This window comes from Eubalaena glacialis, chromosome 3 (genome assembly GCF_028564815.1).
Source record: "Eubalaena glacialis isolate mEubGla1 chromosome 3, mEubGla1.1.hap2.+ XY, whole genome shotgun sequence".
NCBI classification, from domain to species: Eukaryota; Metazoa; Chordata; class Mammalia; order Artiodactyla; family Balaenidae; genus Eubalaena; species Eubalaena glacialis.
In genome coordinates this window covers 87,945,520-87,966,013 of record NC_083718.1, presented here as the reverse complement: position 1 = coordinate 87,966,013, position 20,494 = coordinate 87,945,520, and the positions used below count along the sequence as shown (strand labels likewise).

General features: G+C 36.7%; 1 protein-coding gene across 1 annotated transcript in view; it reads left to right on the top strand.

The window, feature by feature from the left end:
* CHD1L (chromodomain helicase DNA binding protein 1 like) overlaps window positions 1-579 on the top strand; it is a 52,466-nt gene extending 51,887 nt beyond the window's left edge. Inside the window, exon 23 of the mRNA XM_061186082.1 lies at window positions 227-579. Coding sequence (XP_061042065.1) covers window positions 227-305 — 79 coding nt within the window. The 3' untranslated portion in view covers window positions 306-579. The remainder of the gene's footprint in view (window positions 1-226) is intronic.
* The last annotated feature ends 19,915 nt before the right edge of the window (window positions 580-20,494 follow it).

Sequence of the window (20,494 nt, the reverse complement as noted above, 5' to 3'; positions counted from 1 at the left end):
TATATCAGATAATTCTACAGTAATAAGTACTAACAATATTGGAAAGATTTATGATATGGTAAAAAGAAACTAAGGCATGCTACTTCTGGAGTGGTTATTTCAATAATTACTAAAGAACTAGTGGTTTTGGTAAAGTTGATTTTAGTAGGTTTAGTAAAGTTGATTTTAAAAACTTTTAAAGTTTTTTAAAGTGATGAAATATATATTCCCTGACCATCCTTATCAGCTACTACTTTCCTAGAAGCAAGGCTGCCATCCTTCATCCACAGGCCTCATCTTCCTCCTTAGGACAGCTGGTGCCTTAACAATCGGCTCAGCATCAGATCCAGCCTTCAGCAGCCAGCTAAGATGTTTGCTCAAAGCTACTGTAATAGAATATTTCAAAAAGGAATCAGGATCTGGTGGGCCTCTGAGCTACTCTGTTTTCTGAATTCTAATTTTGTTCTCCTGGATGTGCTACTGATGTGGTACGTGTAATACAGGGATGCACAAGATATTTGGGAAAATCCTTTGGCAGCTCGCCAGGGCCCCAGTTTGCACAGCTATTTGCATAATAATAAATACATTTTCTATCTCTAATGGTTTCTTTGCTTTCTTTCCCCTCAATCTAGTTTTCGTCCCCTCCATCAGACTGATTTCTTTATAGTGAGAAAGGTGAATGGATTAAGGAGAAAGGAGAGGTAATAGGAGAACAGGGTGGCTCTAGGGGAAGGACGCACCTTCAGCCAATTCGTGCTTTGGAAAGATAGATAGGTCTCCGAGGGGAAAGGCTGAGAAATGAGATTCCTGATCCAGACATGTGGAGCCCCTCCTGCCCTTCTCTTCACCCTGCTCAGCATTCAGAGCTAGAAGAACACACGTCGGCCCAGAGGCCTATCAAATGTGACTTCAGAGAAACCAGAGGATCACTCCCCCTCCCACCGAATCAGTTCAGCTTCAAGAAATAAGGGAATTGTGGAAATGGCACAAAGCTGACAGCGAATGTCAGACTGGGGAGGGCAGGGGGCAGAGATCCACAGGAGAAGGAGTCTTAGGAGGAGACACCCATGTAAGCTATGGCTTTTCACACTTTGTACATGAAGTCTCAGTCTTGGCTGACTATCCTCAGCCAGCCTGATTGCTGCTGCTTTGAGGCCATAAGTCTCAGAGCTGGGACCATGACCTTCTACGGAGAGTAGTGCTGTTGGCACCTGGGTTGTACTGTTCTATTTGACTCCCTCTCGGCTCCTTCACCCTTCAACAATTTAGCATCTGTTTTGAAGACCTATTAGACCCTAAATTCACGATTCCTTAATTTGTTTTTCCTAAAATTTCTTACTTTCATTTTTATTGCCTCCTATCTATTACTCTTAACCACCAGCCCTTGACACATGGGTGATTATAATAATTTTAACCTCTTGACTGGCATCTTAAGTCTTAGAAGCAGAATTGGAACTCCAAAAAGGGAGAATGTAGAGAAATCTAAGCTAATGCATAAGTAAGCTGCCGGGCCTTCAAAAGCAGCCAGAGTCCAAACAGGTGAGGTATAAGCAGATGCAAAGAAAACTTGATTGTCCAAAAGCTGTATACCCTCCTGAAAAGCTGTACTTCCTTTGGATATCAGAGTGCATAGGGCTAGCTGTAGATGTTTCTGAACATCTGAGAGGGGCATCAGAGCAGGGAACTCACCCCCAAAGGGAGTATAACAGACATTTTTAGGGGCACAGATATTTTTTTTGAAAAGAAAGGGGCTTCTTTTCACCCTATACTGTCCCACTTGCTCCAACCGTATGGGCCTTTTCTCTGGATGAAGGCCCTGGGCCATGGCTGTCTGCCCCCTAGTAAACTGGGCAAAACAACACGGAAAGAGATCAGAAAACTCATGTAGCACTTTCTCCCTTAAACATGAGGTCACCTGTTAGTGGCAGCCACCTGCTTTCCTTTCTGACTTCTCCTAGCTCATCAGTCAAAAATGCTGCTCTGCTTTATCTCCATATGTCTTTCCTGTCTCATAACCCCTTCACTCTTCCCATCAAAGGGTGTCACTGTCTGGGAAGGAAGAATGAGAATGCTACCTACTTTGTTTATTCCAAGGGTTCTGTCCCATTCCTTGCACAGCATCTTTGATGCCATCTGACCCTCCCCTCTGAGGAGGCCAAGATAGGGCCAAGAGGACAATATAAGATTTTTTTCACGGATGAGCTTTTGTGGAGAAGTTTGTACCATAAACATCAATTTTAAAAAGCCCTGCTTATTGAGATAGTGAGGAACTTAAACTTGAAATTTTCTTTATGTACAATCTTACATATTTTCTTGATTTTTAATAAACTTTCCTTCACTTTGTAACATGCCTGTTGTTTAATTTTTTGTCCCATCAATCTAAACTACATTCTAAGTTAATTAATCCTCTTCAAGTATAGCTTGAATCACCCATTTTAGAGACCCGAACCATCTCTAGGCCAATGTGTTTTCTTTTGCTGTCTACTAAGTGAAGAATAAACTCACTCGAGCATTACTTATCTTCCACCATAATTTAACCTTATTTCCCAAAGACATCCTACAGTTTCTTGCTTGGGCCTTTGCTCATTCTGGTCCCTCCCTGGACACCCTGCACCCTCTAAATCCCCACTTGTATCTCCAACCCGCTATTGTCCCCTATCAAATCTGATTCTTTAGGAATCCAGAAAAATCTAACCTCTCTGTGGTTGAACTACAAATGATAATTGGGTTTATGGCACTTAATTTGTTGACATATTATACTCATTGGTATATTTATTTAATTACTGTCTAAATACTAAGGCCTTTGAGAAAGGTGATTTCTCATTTATTTTCCCTATCACACAAATCAATTAATAGGTACTCAAATATTGAATTGAAAATGGTATGTGGATAACTGGCTAGCAAGTTGGGAAAAGTATTAGACTTCCTGAATATATCATAAACGCCAGATGGCTTAAGTACTTAAATGTAAAACTTGAGAATATACAAACTTGTCATTTTTATGGTGTCTGACTAGCAACTGGCCTTTGAAGCTTCTCCCAACTTCTCACTCAAATACCAGTGGCATTAAGGTGAAGACTCACAACCACACTGAAAATAAGACAACCAACCAACTAAATGCCAGAACATGAGAGGAAATGACACTAGTTATAAGACAAAGTTGAACTGAGATTTCATTTTAGGAAGCAAAGATTGCTTAAAAACCTAGGACCTTCACCAGCCAGAAAATGAACAACGATCCTTCTATCCTTTCCTTCCCTTATGTTAACAAAAAGGTCAGCTGCCCCCTTCCCCCATGTCTGCTGTGAACTCTGTCCCCTCCAGCCTTCTCAAGAATGTTATTCTACCAATTACTTTCTCTTATATATTCAGTTTGTTCTTTAAATTAGAATCTTTCCATTGACTTATAAACAAGGTCAAGTCACTCTCATTAAAAAGAACTCCCTAGGGACTTCCCTGGTGGTCCGGTGGTTAAGAATCCGTTTTGCAATGCAGGGAACGCTGGTTCAATCCCTGGTTGGGGAACTAAGACCCCACATGCCACAGGGCAACTAAGCTCACGGGCCGCAACAACAGATCCCATGCACTCTGGAGCCCGCGCGCCACAGCTAGAGAGAAGTCTGCCCGCCACACCTAGAGAGAAGCCCGCACACCGCAACAAAAGATCCCATGTGCCACAACTTAGACCTGACGCAGCCAAAAATTGTTTTACATAATAAAAAAAAATTTTTTTAAAGAACTCCCTAAATCCTCATTCCCTCCCCCGTCACAGCCCAACCTCCAAAGAGTTGTCCCATCTACAACTGCTTTTGTTTCTTCACCTCCCACTGACTCTAACCCACACCATTCTGACTTTCTGCGCTTTCACTCCACCAAGAGAGTCTGTGTTAAGAATACCAATGACCTCCAAGTCGCTAAATCCAAAGAACATTTTTCAGTTCTCATCTTGACCTCTGAGCAGAGTTCAACACTGTCCACTGCTTCCCTCTTTTTGAAACTATTGCCTTGGCTTCTGCGACAAGATACTCTTCTGTGACACAATAATCCAGGAACTTATCTTTTATCATCTTTGCACAGTTTTCCCCCATGGTCTTCTTTTTACCTAGTGTATTAGTTTGTTAAGGCTGCCATAACAAAATACCACAGACTGGGTGAAAACAAGAAATGTATTTTCTCACAGTTCAGGAAGCTTGAAGTCCAAAATCAAGATGTCAGAAGGGTTGGCTTTTTCTGAGACCCCTCCCCTTGGCTTGCAGATGGCCACCCTCTTGTTGTATCCTCACAAGTTGTTTCCTCTGTGCGTGCATACCCTGGTATCTGTATTTCCAAATTTCCTCTTCTTACAAGGACACCAGTCAGATTGAATTAGGCCCCATCCTAATGGCCTGACTTTAACTTAATGCCTCTCTAAAGGCACTATCTACAAATACAGTCACATTCAGAGGTACTGGGGATTAAGGCTTCAACACATGAATTTTGGAAGACACAATTCAGCCCCAAACACCCAGCCATTAAATGTTGGAGTTCCTCACCATAAAAGACCCTGAATTGTCAAAACAATCCTGAAGAAAAAGAACAAAGCAGGAGGCATAACCCTCCAAGACTTCACACAATACTACAAACTGACAGTAATCAAAACAGTATGGTTTGGGCACAGAAACGGACATATGGATCAATGGAACAGAATAGAGAGCCCAGAAATAAACCCACACACCTATGGACAATTAATCTTTGACAAAGGAGGCAAGAATATACAATGGCAAAAAGACAGTCTCTTCAGCAAATAGTGTTGGGAAAGTTGGACAGCCACATGTAAATCAATGAAGTTAGAACACTCCCTCTCACCATACACAAAAATAAACTCAAAATGACTTAAAGACATAAATATAAGACATGACATCATAAAACTCCTAGAAGAGAACATAGGCAAAACATTCTCTGACGTAAATTGTACCAATATTTTCTTAGCTCAGTCTCCCAAGGCAATAGAAATAAAAACAAAAATAAACAAATGGGGGCTTCCCTGGTGGCGCAGTGGTTAAGAGTCCGCCTGCCAATGCAGGGGACATGGGTTCAAGCCCTGGTCCGGGAAGATCCCACATGCCGCGAAGCAACTAAGCCCGTGTGCCACAACTACTGAGCCTGCGCTCTAGAGCCCATGAGCCACAACTACTGAGCCCACGTGCCACAGCTACTGAGCCCGTGAGCCACAACTAGTGAAGCTCACGCACCTAGAGCCTGTGCTCCACAACAAGAGAAGCCACCACAATGAGAAGCCCCCGCACTGCAATGAAGAGTAGCCCCCACTCGCCGCAACTAGAGAAAGCCCGTGCGCAGCAATGAAGACCCAATGTAACCAAAAATAAATAAATTTATATTTTAAAAAAAAAATAAATAAATAAACAAATGGGACCTAATCAAACTTACGAGCCTTTGCACAGCAAAGGAAACCATAATCAAAACAAAAAGCAAACTACAGAATGGGAGAAAATATTCGCAAATGATACAACTGACAAGGGCTTAATCTCCAAAATATACTAACAGTTCATACAACTCAACAACAACAAAAAACCAAAAAACCCAATCGAAAAATGGGCAGAAGACCTAAAAAGACATTTCTCCAAAGAAGAAATACAGACGGCCAATAGGCACATGAAAAGATGCTCAACATCACTAATTATCAGAGAAATACAAATCAAAACTAAAATGAGGTACCACCTCACACTGGTCAGAATGACCATCATTAAAAAGTCTACAAATAACAAATGCTGGAGACAGTGTGGAGAAAAGGGAACACTCCTACACTTTTGGTGGGAATGAAAATTGGTGCCGCCTCTATGGAAAACAGTATGGAGGTTCCTCAGAAAACTAAAAATAGAATTACCATATGATCCAGCAATCCGACTCCTGGGCATATACCCAGACAAAACTATCATTTAAAAAGACACATGCACCACTATGTTCATAGGAGCACTATTCACAATAACCAAGACATGGAAACAACCTAAATGTCTATCAACAGATAATGGATAAAGAAGATGTGGTACATATATACAATGGATTACTACTCAGCCATAAAAAGAACAAAATAATGCCAATTGGAGCAAGATGGATACAAATAGAGATTATCATAATAAGTGAAGTAAGTCAGAGAAAGACAAATACCATGTGATATCACTTGGTATTTGTTTTTATTTTTGGCTGTGTTGGGTCTTCGTTGCTGTGTGCGGGCTTTCTCTAGTTGCGGTGAGTGGGGGCTGCTCTTCATTGCAGTGTGTGGGCTTCTCATTGTTGTGGCTTCTCTTGTTGCAGAGCTCAGGCTCTAGGCACGTGGGCTTCAGTAGTGTGGCACGCGGGCTCTAGAGCACAGGCTCAGTAGTTGTGGTGCATGGGCTTAGTTGCTCCGCAAATGTGGGATCTTCCCAGGCCAGGGATTGAACCCGTGTCCCCTGCATTGGCAGGCGGATTCTTAACCACTGCACCACCAGGGAAGCCCCAAAAAGGTCCTATTGTATAGCACAGGGAACTATATTCAATAGCCTGTAATAAACCATAATGGAAAAGAAAAAAAATAAAATTTAAAAAATTACACTTAATAAAAAATAATAATAAAATGAGAGATTAACAACTTGAGATTGATAGTGTTCATAGAGTACTAAATAGAATGGATAAGAAGAACCCATACCTTAAAAGAGAAGAACCTGTACACCTAGGCACATTATTGTATAATTTCCAAAAGTCTCAGAAGGTTTGTCACAGAAAGACCCATTTTAAATATACTTTTGGAGGAATTATTCAAATAAGAGGAATAAAACCAGCAGATGCTCCCTGGACAACATACTACCTCGCTAACTTATCTTACTCCCTCATCATGCTTGAGGAACTTAGTATATCTGTCGATCTTTTATTATTCATATACATTTGAATGACTTTTTGGCTAAATCTGAAATTTGTTTCAAAGGTCTTTTCTTCAATATTTAAAAAATAGTACCACATTGTCTTCTTGCATATGCTGTTGCAGTTGAGAAGCAGAGGGTACGGCAGGGATAAAACCAAGAAGTGGTCTCCCTTTTTTAGAGGGAACATATAAATACCAATTTAACAATCCAAAACAAACAAACAAAGAAATCAGGTAAGGAGGAAGAAAACTAACAGAGATTGATACAAAATATAACACAGTAGAAGCAAATCAGTATGTAATTAATTAGTAAGTGTAAATGGACTACATTGCCAGTTAAAAGACTAAGCTTATCATATTGCATAAAGCAAAACAAAAGAAGCAAACAAAACAAAATAAAATATGTAGAGTTACATACTCAAGACACCAAATCTGACTGTATCATTCCCTGCTTAAAATTTTCAGTAACTCTCATCACTGATAGGGTTCACAGCATCACCTCGATTCACTCTGACTTAGAGTCAGTCAACCAACCTCTCTAGCCTTATTTTCTTTCAGCTACCTTTTTTCATTTGTTCCAATAACACCAAACACTCCTAGCTCACTGCATTCACCATTTGTTTCAGGATTCTGTGTCTTTATTTATACTGTTTTCTCTTGACACACCTAACCCCTTCTTAAGAGTATTAATTCATGCAAAAGGACTTACTTTAGTTATCATTGCTTCTGGGAACTGTCCCCTAACCTACAAGAATATTCCAAATACCTTTCTTTTATGTTTCCCAAGGCACCTTGTACATTCCCCCAATCACTCTTCTTACCTTAAAAGATCAGGAGTAACAAATAGCAGAATTAGACCCAATAGGCCTCATATTGGAATTATCAGATGTAAAATATTAAAAGTATATATACAACATTTGTAGAAATAAGATTGAACTGAAAATATGAACAAAAATGAGAGATTATAGTAAATGACCAGGCAGACTAGACAAACAGCCAAATAAACTTGTAGGAATGAGATATAAAATCATTGAAATTAACTCAGTGGATGGGTAGGCAGAATAATGGTCCCCCAAAGATGTCCGTGTCCTAATCCCTGGAGCCTATGAATATGTTATGTTACATGAAAACAGGAATTAAGGTTGCAGATGGAATTAAATTTGCTAATCAGATTTCCTTAATGTAAAGAGACTAATACTAGATTATCTAAGTGGGCCCAATATAATCACTTGGGTACTTAAAAATGGAAGAGGGAGGCAAAACAGTCAGTGTCAGAGTGATGGATGTGATTTTCAAACTGGAGGAAGCAAACCATCAGCCAAGAAATGTGAACAATTTCTAGAAGCTGAAAAGGGTGAAGAAGCAGATTCTTCTCTAGAGCCTCCAGAAAGGAATACAACCTTTGACTTTAGCCTGGAGACCCATTTAGAAATTCTGAACTATAGAACTATAAGTTCATAAATTTCTATTGTTTTAAACGTTGTTTAAATTTGTGGCAATTTGTGGCAATTTTTTACGGCCGCAGTAGGAAACTACAATGGGTTAATCAGATTAGACACAATAAAAAGAGAATTGGTGGAATGGAACATAGGTCTAAGAATGTAGTAAAGAGGGACAAAGAAGGAAAATGTGAAATGAGAATAGGGATAATGGGTGAGATGTAATAATCAATTTGCTGAAAATTCAATGGCTGAAATATTCTAAAATTTATGAAATATATTAATACTTAAGTTGCATGAAGCAATGATTCCCAAACAGGGAATGAATAAATAAAAAGAAATCCCCATGTAAACATATCATAGTAAAACTTCAAGGCACCAAAGACTAAGAGAAGATCTTAAAATAGACATAGAGAAAAAAACAAAACAAAACAAAAACAACCAACCAAACAGATAACCTTCATGGAATAAAATTTATACTATGAACAAATTTCTCAACAGCAAATGGAAGGTTAAAAATAGTAGATTAATATCTTCAAATTGCTGAAAGGAAATAACCTAGAATTGTTTACTTGGTTAAAATATCATTTAAGAATTAAAGCAAAATAGATATTTTCAGGCAAATGAATATTGCAACACCAGGCCCCAAATACTTTACAGAAAAGTTCTACTAAATAACCCAGAAGGTCATTCCCTTTTTGTATATACTCCCTTTTGTATAGAGGATAGATAAAGAGGTGGTATCCCTGATTCATTTCATGGGGCTAGTATAACCTTAATAAAACAAAGCCAATACAAGCAAGGAAAATGATAGGCTATTCTTACTTACGAACATAAGTACAAAAATTCTAAATAACATAAAAACAAATCAAATCTAGCAACGTGTATGAACTAATTTGGTTAAACTGACTTTGTATTTAACAGATTAGTATTAAAAAATCTATTCACATAACTTAGCAAGTAAAAGAACTTAAGACTTATCTGCCAATTGAGTGCATTGTCCTACATATTTTAAAATGATTTTTTCCTCAACCTTTTACAATTATCTTGTCCAAATGTAATTTGACATCAATTTTTTGGTGACTCATCTTTAGTGAATCTTTCCAAAGACACCAAATTTTTCTACACATTTTATCAGTTTATCTGACATTTCTGGCATATAACAGGTGGGAGCAAAGGTGCTGATTCTCAGCTAATATTCAATGTACAAGAGCACTACTGATTAACACTGAAAAACTTCCACACCAGTTAGTAAAGAGAAACTCTCTACTTACTTAGATTATAAGTTGGAAAGGGACATCAGCATATGGCAGCATAAGATATTCCTCCTTTTTAATCCCCCTCGTTAATCAACAAATTGGACATCCATAATGAACAAGGTCACCTCTATGAGGGTTTCCAGATTTTGTACCTTTCCCCAAGGGATCCAAGGGGAATCTTGCCCACCAGTTCAGCCAGTAGCAGACAGACATACCTCCATACAAACTGTGGAACCAGCAGAGCCAGTGAGACTTCCTGGACGCCTCTTGCTACTGTTGAGCAAGAATTAGGTGAGTGCTGAAGTGGCCAGATACTCATCCACGAGAGAGAACTTGCAGAGTCCAGCCCTCCTGAAGGGAAAATACAATACACCACTGGGGAAAAAGGAATAAAATACAATTGGCCTTTGAACAACGTGAGGGTTAGGGGCACCCACCCTCTGTGCAGTTGAAAACCCGTGTAGAACTTATAGTTAGCCCTCCATACACTTGTGGTTCCTCTGTATCTGCAGTTCCACATCCATGGATTCAACAGATCTCAGATCATGTAGTACTGTTGTATCTACTATTTTAAAAATCCACATATAAGTAAGTGGACCCACATAGTTGAAACTCGTGTTTGAGTCAACTGTGTATGAATGTGGTCACAAGGGAAGCAGGAAGAGAAACTTTCCCAGTGCTACCCACCCCCCCAGGAAGGCCCTGACTGGGGCTGATTTATCAGGCAGAGGGGACACCTCTCGATTACCTGGGTCTTGTGGAAGTGGGTCTTAAATTCAGGGGTCCCATAGAACTGTAACAAATGGAGAAAGAGTTCTTAACCAGCTGCCAGTAAGATGAACCCACAGCCTTCTTGTGAAAGGAGCCAATTATCTTATCTTCACAGCTGTGGCCTTAGGGGTAATCTTCTAATTAAACACATTAGTGGAAAGAAGGAACTAAAGACTGGAGTGGAAATAGATAAAATAGAGACTAAAAAGAAAATAAAAAAGATGAATGAAACTAAGAGCATTCTTAAAAAAAAAAAAAAAAAAAAAACCCAAAACCAAAGAAACAAACCTTTAGTTAGATACACCAAGAAAGAGAACTCAAGTGAAATTACAAAGAAAGAAGATATATTACAACTGATAATCCCATAAATACAAAGGATAAGAGAATACTATGAAAAATATATATCAAAAAATTGGACAACTCAGAAAAAATGGTAAATTCCTAGAAGTGTATAACTTACCAAGACTGAATCATGAGGAAACAGAAAATCTGAACAGACCAATTGTTAGTAAGAAGATTAAACAGTAATTAAAAACCTCCTAACAAAGAAAAGTCCAGGACCTGATAGCTTCACTGGCAAATTCTACCAAACATATAAAGAAGAATTAACATCAATCCTTCTCAAACTCTTCCAAAAATAGAAGATGAGGGAACACTTTCAAACTCATTTTATGAGGCCAGTACTATCTTGATACAAAAACCAGACAAGGACACCACAAGGAAAGAAAATTACAGGTCAATATCCCTGATTAACATAGATGCAAAAATCCTCAACAAAATATTAGCAAAACAAATTCAAAAATACATTAAAAGAATCTTACACAATGATGAAGTGAGATTTATTCCAGAGAATGCAAGAACAATTGAATGGTAGATGTTGAATCAATGCAATACACCATATTAACAAAATGAAGGGTAAAAACTGTATGAGCATCTCAATAGATGCAGAAAAAGCATTTGCCAAAATTCAAATCTATTCATGATAAAAACTCTCAGGGACTTCCCTGGCGGTCCAGTGGTTAAGACTTCACCTTCCAATGCAGGGGGTGCAGGTTCGATCCCTGGTTGGGGAGCTAAGATCCCACATGCCTCAGGGCCAAAAAACCAAAACGTAAAACAGAAGCAATACTGTAACAAATTCAATAAAGACTTAAAAAAAAAAAAACAACTCTCAACAAAGTGGGTATGGGGGAACATACTTCAGCAGAAAAAGTCACATATCTCGTAGTTTTGATTTGCATTTCTCCAATAATTATTTAATAATTATTTCTCTAATTATTAGAGAAATGCAAATCAAAACTACAGTGAGATATCACCTCACACCAGTCAAAATGGCTATCATCAAAAAATCCACAAACAGTAAATGCTACATTCTTACCTCCTACACTGGTAAGAATGTAAATTGGTACAGCCACTATAGAGAACAGTATGGAGGTTCCTTAAAAAACTAAAAATAGAACTATGATATGATCCTGCAATCCTGCTCCTGGGCATATATCTGGAGAAAAACATGGTCTGAAAGGATACATGCACACCAATGTTCATTGCAGCACTGTTTACAATAGCCAAGACATGGAAGCAACCTAAATGTCCATCGACAGAGGAATGGATAAAGAAGATGTGGTACATATATACAATGGAATATTACTCAGCCATTGAATAGAATGAAATAATGCCATTTGCAGCAACATGGATGGACCTAGAGACTGTCATACTGAGTGAAGTAAGCCAGACAGAGAAAGAAATGTCATATGATATCGCTTATATGTGGAATCTAAAAAGAAATGATACAAATGAACTTATTTACAAAACAGAAACAGACTCACAGACTTAGAGAAGGAACTTATGGTTACCAGGGGGAAGGGTGGGGGAAAGGGATAGTTAGAGAGTTTGGGATTGACATGTACACACTGCTATATTTTAAATGGACCTACTGTATAGCATAAGGAACTCTGCTTAATATTATGTAACAACCTAAATGGGAAAAGAGTTTGAAAAAGAATATATACATGTATATGTATAACTGAATCACTTTGCTGTACACCTGAAACTAACACAACATTGTTAATCAACTATACTCCAATATAAAATTAAAAGTTAAAAAAAAAGCCACACATGATAAGCCCACAGCTAACATCAATTTCAATGTTTAAAAGCTGAAAGCTTTTCCACTAAGATAAGGAGCTGGACAAGGATGCCCAATTTGCCACTTTTATTCAACATAGTATTGGAAGTCCTTGCCAGAGTATGTAAGCAAGAAAAAGAAATAAAAGCCATCCAAATTGGAAAGGAAAAAGTAAAACTGTCTCTATTTGCAGATGACATGATCTTATATACAGAAAAACTGTCTCTATTTGCAGATGACATGATCTTATATACAGAAAAACTGTCTCTATTTGCAGATGACATGATCTTATATACAGAAAAACTGTCTCTATTTGCAGATGACATGATCTTATATACAGAAAACCCTAAAGACTCCACCAAAACACAAAACTAATAAAAAAATTCAGTAAAGTTGCAGGATACAAAATCAATATACAAAAATCTATTGCATTTCTATACACTGATAAACGCTCAGAAAGAGAAATAAAGAAAACACACCCATTTACAATTGCATCAAAAAGAGTAAAATACCTGGGAATAAATTTAACCAAGGAGGTGAAAGACCTGTACACTGAAAACTATAAGACACTGATGAAAGAAATTGAAGAAGACACAAATAAATGGGAAGATATTCTGTGCTCATGGGTTGGAAAATTTAACATTATTACAATGATTATATAGCCCAAAGCAATTTACAGTTTTGATGCAATCTGTGTGAAAATTCCAATGACATTTTTTCACAGAAATAGAAAAATAATCCTTAAATTTGCATGGAACCACAAATAACTAAATAAGTGAATAACTAAAGCAATCTTAAGAAGAACAAAGCTGGAAGCATCACACTTCCTGATTTCAAACTATATTACAAATCTATAGTAATCAAAAGAGTATGATATTGACATGAAAACAGATGCATAGGACGATGGAACAGAATAGAGACTGTTGGCACCAAAAACAAAGGCAACAAAAGCAAAAGTAAATAAGTGGGACTACATCAAACTAAAAAGCTTCTGTACAGGAAATCATCAACAAAATGATAAAGGAACCTAGAGAGTAGGGGAAAGTTTTTGCAAATCATATATCTGATGAGGGGTTAATATCAAAAAAAATTTTAAAAATTCATACAACTCAATACAAAAAACCACAAACAATACAATTAAAAAGTAGGCAGTGAAACTGAATAGACAGTTTTCCAAAGAATACATACAAATGGCTAAGTGGTTGATGCAAAAGTGATCAACATCACTAATCATCAGGGAAACACAAATCAAAACTACAGTGAGATATCACCTACATCTGTTAGAATGGCTACCATCAAGAAGACAAGAGATAACAAGTGTTGGAGAGTGTGGAGAACAGGGAATCCTTGTGCACTGTTGGTGGGAATGTAAACTGGTACAGCTACTGTGGAAAACAATATGGATGTTCCTCAAAAAATTAAAAATAAAATTACCATATGGCCTAGCGATCCATTTCTGGTTATATTTTTAAATACAAAATATCAAAGAGGAAAATAGGGAATCTTGACACTTGCAACAACATGGATGGACTGTGAGGGCATTATGGTAAGTGAAATAAGCCTGACAGAGAAAAACTAATACTGCATGTATTACTTATATGTGGAATCTTAAAAGAAAAAAACCCTCAAATTCAGAGAGTAGAAAAATGGATGCCAGGGATGGAGGCTGGGAGAAATAGGGAGAGGTTGGTAAATGGGTACAAATTTTCAGCTACAAGATGAATAAGGTCTGAAGATCTAATGTAAACATGGTGACTATAGTTGATAACACTGTATTATATAATCAAAATTTGCTAAGAGAGTAGAACTTAAATGTTCTCACCAAAAGGAAAAAAAAGATAAATATGTGAGGTATTGGTTGTGTTAATTAACTAGTTGGAGGGAATCCTTTCATAATGTATGCATATATCAAATCACCACAATATACACTTAAAATATCTTACAGTTTTATATATCAATTATACCTCAATAAAGCCAAAATTTAAAAGAAAAAAAAGGATAAACGTTATTCACCTGGAATAAGATTAAATATATTAGCTGTCTCAATAGACGGGTGATGGGGAGTTAAATAGAATATACGATTTATTTTTATAGTCCTATATAGAGATACGTAAATGTAAAAAGAAAAAAATCCCTGACAAAAAAATAGAACCAAAAGTAGATGGTAAATGTAGTAGGTTAAATTACTGGTGTCAATGCTTACCCTTCACAGTATCCACATCCTCACCCCTGGACTTTGGGTTGGCTATATTACCTGCTTCGATAAATGGAATGTGGGTAGAGGTGACAGTCTGCCATTCTGAGCCTCAGTCTTGAGACCTCAATTCTTTCTAGTTGCCCTCTTTCCCTGTGCTATCACCCTGTGATATCACCCTGTGATCTTCCAATGAGTAGCTGTAATCCTGTTAGCCTATACCTTAGTGGAACACATATGAAGCAAAGCTATACCTGGCTGACCTGCAGAACTTAGTGAGAAGCAGGGCTCCCTCAGCTAAAGCAGAGGACTTGCAGATCCATGAGTGAAATAAATGCTTATTGCTGTAGACCACTTAGAGTGTGTGGTTATTTGTTATACATCAAAAATTAAATAATACAGGACTTCCCTGGTGGCACAGTGGTTAAGAATCCACCTGCCACTGGACACGGGTTCAATCCCTGGTTTGGGAAGATCCCACATGCCGTAGAGCAACTAAGCCTGTGTGGCACAACTACTGAGCCTACACTCTAGAGCCCCACAAGCCACAACTACTGAGCCCGTGCACCACAACTACTGAAGCCCATGTGCCTAGAGCCCGTGCTCCGCAACAAGAGAAGCCACCACAATGAGAAGCCTGCGCACCACAATGAAGAGTAGACCCCGCTCGCTGCAACTAGAGAAAGCCTGCACACAACAACGAAGACCCAACACAACGAAAATAAATAAATAAATAAAATTAATTTTAAAAAATTAACTAATACAAACAATGAGAAAACAGCCATTTCATTTTAACAATTGAGATAGTAGGTATGATGAAAATGAAATATCTAGCTCGCTCATAAATTTGATCCCAGAATCATAATATGGTTTGTACATACTTGGAAATAAGTCAACTAACATTTGGGTTGTCACCCAGCAAGAATTGCACAGGTGCTGAACAACACTGTATTAAATGGCAAACTACTTCCCTTATTATAATAAAATAATAATATATGGAAAATACGTGCCAAAGAAATACTAACAGCAAGAATCAGGATTGGCAAATGTTAATTTTAAACAAAATAGAATTCAAGAGAAAGCATCAAAGAAAATTACCTCACAGTGATAAAAGGTATAAGACAAATATAACTGTCATTAACTGTTTTGTACTTACACTACAGTTTTAAATTGTTTCTCTTGCTATATCTATCTAGATATATATCATAGTTTTATATGTCAATTATGCTTCATTAATGCCAAACTTTAAAAAAAAAGAGAAACTTAAGTCACATGAAATAAGATTCACTATACCAAATTACATATATATGGCATAAATTGAGGTAATTTTCTCTGTATTAACATATCAAAAGGGGAAAAAAGCAAAAGATTATCACCATAGATGCCACAAAAGTCTTTAACAAACTTCACTAATCATTTTGATTTTTTAAAATACTCAAATTAGGAATTGATGGATACAGCCTAAACATGATAAAATATATACATCTTACTCCTACAGCCAATATTTTACTAAATGGGAAAACACTAAAGCCATTTCTACTAAGGTCAAGAACCAAGAAAGATACCTATTATCTCCTCTACTATTTAACATTGTCCTGGAGGTTTTAGCCAATGTAACTAGAAAGAGAAAACAGTTAGAGACATAAGAATTGGAAAGATGATGTTAGACTATGTTAAAAGGTGATATGAGAGTTTAACAAAATAATCAATTATAAACTCAGGCAATTAAAAAGTAAAAACCCTCAGTAAAGTAGCAATATATAAAATTTTAACATACAAATTCAATAGTCTTCATATATACAAATGATATATGATTAGAAATCATCAAGGAAGAAGAACACATTTAAAATTCTAACAAAAAATACCTATACACTGGAAAGTATAAAACATTGATAAAGGAAAGTGAATATCACTCAAAGAAATGGAAAGATATCCCATGCTCTTAGATTGGAAGAATTAATATCATTAAAAGGGCATACTACCCAAAGCAATCTACAGATTTAATGTGATCCTTATCAAAATACCCATGTCATTTTTCACAGAACTAGAACAAATAATCCTAAAATTTATATGGAATGATAAAAGACCCAGAATTGCCAAAGCAATTGTGAAGAAAAAGAACAAAGCTGGAGGCATAACCTTCCAGACTTCAGACAATACTACAAAGATACAGTTATCAAAACAGTGTGGTTTTGGCACAAAAACTTACATATAGATCAATGGGACAGAATAGAGAGCCCAGAAATAAATCCACACACCTACAGTCAAGTAATCTTAGACAAAGGAGGCAGGAATATACAATGGGGGAATGACAATCTCTTTAGCAAATGGTGTTGGGAAAGCTGGACAGCCACATGTAAATCAATGAAGTTAGAGCACTCTCACACCATACAGAAAAATAAACTCAAAATGGCTTAAAGACTTATATATAGACATGATACCATAAAACTCCTAGAAGAGAAGATAGGCAAAGCATTCTAGGACATAAATTGTACCAAAGTTTTCTTAGGTCAGTCTACCAAGGCAATAGAAATAAAAGTATATAGAAATAAATGGGACCTAATCAAACTTAAAAGCTTTGACACAGCAAAGGAAACCATAAACAAAATGAAAAGACAGCCTATAGACTGGGAGAAAATATATGCAAACGATGCAGCCAACAAGGACTTAATTTCCAAAATATACAAACAGTTCATACAACTCAATATCAAAAAATAAACGACTCAATCAAAAAATGAGCAGAAGACCTAAATAGATATTTCTCCAAAGAAGCCATATGGATGGCCAGCAGGCACATGAAAAATGCTCAACATCGCTAATTATTAGAGAAATGCAAATCAAAATCACAGTGAGGTATCTCCTCACACCACTCAGAATGGCTATCATCAGAAAGTCTACAAATAATAAACGCTGGAGAGGGTGTGGAGAAAACAGAACCCCACTACACTGCTGGTGGGAATGTAAATTGGTACAGCCACTATGGAAAACAGTATGGAGGTTCCTTACAAAACTAATAATAGAGTTACCATATGATCCAGTGATCCCACTCCTGGGCATAGATCCAGAAAAGATGAAAACTCTAATTTTAAAAGATACACTCACCCCAATGTTCATAGCAGCACTATTTACAATAGTCAATACATGGGGAAAAAACCCAAGTGCCCATCAACAGATGATTGGTTTAAGAAGATGTAATATATATATCACACAATGTAATATTACTCAGCCATAAAAAAGAATGAAATATTACCATTTGCTGCAACATGGATGGACATAGAGAATATCATACTAAATGAAGTAAGTCAGACACAGAAAGACAAATATGATGTCACTTATATGTGGAATGTAAAAAATAATACAAATGAATCCATATAGAAAACAGAAACAGACTTACAGACATAGAAAACAAACCTATGGTTACCAAAAGGGAAAGGGAGAGAGGGGAGAGATAAATTAGGAGTATGGGATTAACATAAAAACTACTATACATAAGGTAGATAAGCAACAAGGATTTACTGTACAGCACAGGGAACTATATCCAATATCTTGTAATAACCTATAATGGAAAATAATCTGAAAAAATATATAGCTGAATCACTTTACACCTGAAACTAACACAATATTGTAAACCAACTATACTTTAATAAAAAAAAATAAAATTGCGACAATAAAAATAAAATACTTAAGAATAAAATCAACATGAAATGAGCAAAACCTATACAAGGAAAACTTTAAAATACCCCTAAAAGATACAAAAGCATATTTGAACCAATGTAAACACATTGAATAAGATACTTGAATAAGTCAATATTACAATGACCTTAGTTTCCCCTTATTTATATATTTAATGCAATCCAAATAAAAATACCACATTGTTTCCCAAGAGTTTCGTACTAAATTTCACAGCATTTAGTATTTAGTGAAGAAAGCCTAAATAAGAAAAGCAGATTTAAAAGTATAGGATAAAGTCTCTATGAATAAATGTGTCCTACTGTTACATTAATTGACAGACAGAATAGAATTGAAAGTCCAAAACGAAGTCCTAAAAATGTAATGAAAATTAGTATGATTACAGTGGAATCTCAACTTACTGGAAATGATGGAATTTATAATAAATAATATTGGGACAACCAGATAACCATTTGGAGGAAGATAAAATTGGAACATACCTCACACAATACACAGGAAAAAATAACAAATGAATCAGATCTAGATGAGAAAAACAAATACTGTATGATTTCACTTACATGTGGAATCTAAAATACAAAACAAATGAACAAACATAACAAAACAGAAACAGTTATAGATACAGAGAACAAACAGCGGTTTGCCAGAGGTGGGGTGGGGTGTGGTGATGGAAGGAAAGAAATAGTTGAGGGAGGTTAAGAGGTACAAAGTCCCCAAAATAAATGAGTCACGAGTATGAAATGTACAGTGTGTGGAATATAGTCAATAAATGTGTAATATCTTTGTATGGTGACAAATCTTTGTGATCATTTTGAAATGTATAGAAATATAGAATCACTATATTGTGTAACAGGAACTAATATAGTGGTGTAGGTCACTTACACTTCAAAAACAAACAAACAAACTCATATAAAAAGAGATCAGATTTGTGGTTACCAGAGGTGGGGGAGGGGGGACAGGGAACGGGGAATAGGATGAAGGGGGTCAAAAGATACAAACTTTCTGTTACAAGATAAGTACTATGGGTGTAAGGTACAACATGAGAAATAAGATTAACACTGCTGTATGTTATACATGAAAGTTGTTAAGAGAGTACATCCTAAGAGTTCTCATCACAAGGAAAACTTTTCCTATTTCTTTAATTTTGTATGTATATGAGATGATGGATGTTCAATAAATTTACTGTGATTAAAATTTCGTGATGTATGTAAGTCAAATCATTATGCTGAACACCTCAGACTTATATAGTGCTGTATATCAATTACATCTTAATAAAACTGGACAAAAACAATGAAAAAATATAAATACTAGAAAAAAGTGAGAGAATGCCTCTATAAGCTGTGTGGGTTTTTTTTTTAAACATCTTTATTGGAGTATAATTGCTTTACAATGGTGGGTTAGTTTCTGCTTTATAACAAAGTGAATCAGTTATACATATACATATGTCCCCATATCTCTTCCCTCTTGCATCTCCCGCCCTCCCAGCTTCCCTATCCCACCCCTCTAGGTGGTCACAAAGGACCGAGCTGATCTCCCTGTGCTATGCGGCTGCTTCCCACTAGCTATCTATTTTACGTGGTAGTGTATATATGTCCATGTCACTCTCACTTCGTCCCAGCTTAACCTTCCCCTTCCCCGTGTCCTCAAGTCCATTCTCTAGTAGGTCTGTGTCTTTATTCCCATCTTGCCCCTAAGTTCTTCATGACCTTTTTTTTTTTTTAGATTCCATGTATATGTGTTAGCATATGATATTTGTTTTTCTCATTCTGACTTACTTCACTCTGTATGATAGACTCTAGGTCCATCCACCTCACTACAAATAACTCAATTTTGCTTCTTTTTATGGCTGAGTAATATTCCATTGTATATATGTGCCACATCTTTTTTATCCATTCATCTGTTGATGGACACTTAGGTTGCTTCCATGTCCTGGCTATTGTAAATAGAGCTGCAATGAACATTGTGGTACATGACTCTTTTTGAATTATGGTTTTCTCAGGGTATATGCCCAGTAGTGGGATTGCTGGGTCGTATGGTAGTTCTATTTTTAGTTTTTAAAGGAACCTCCATACTGTTCTCCATAGTGGCTGTATCAATTTACATTCCCACCAACAGTGCAAGAGGGTTCCCTTTTCTCCACAC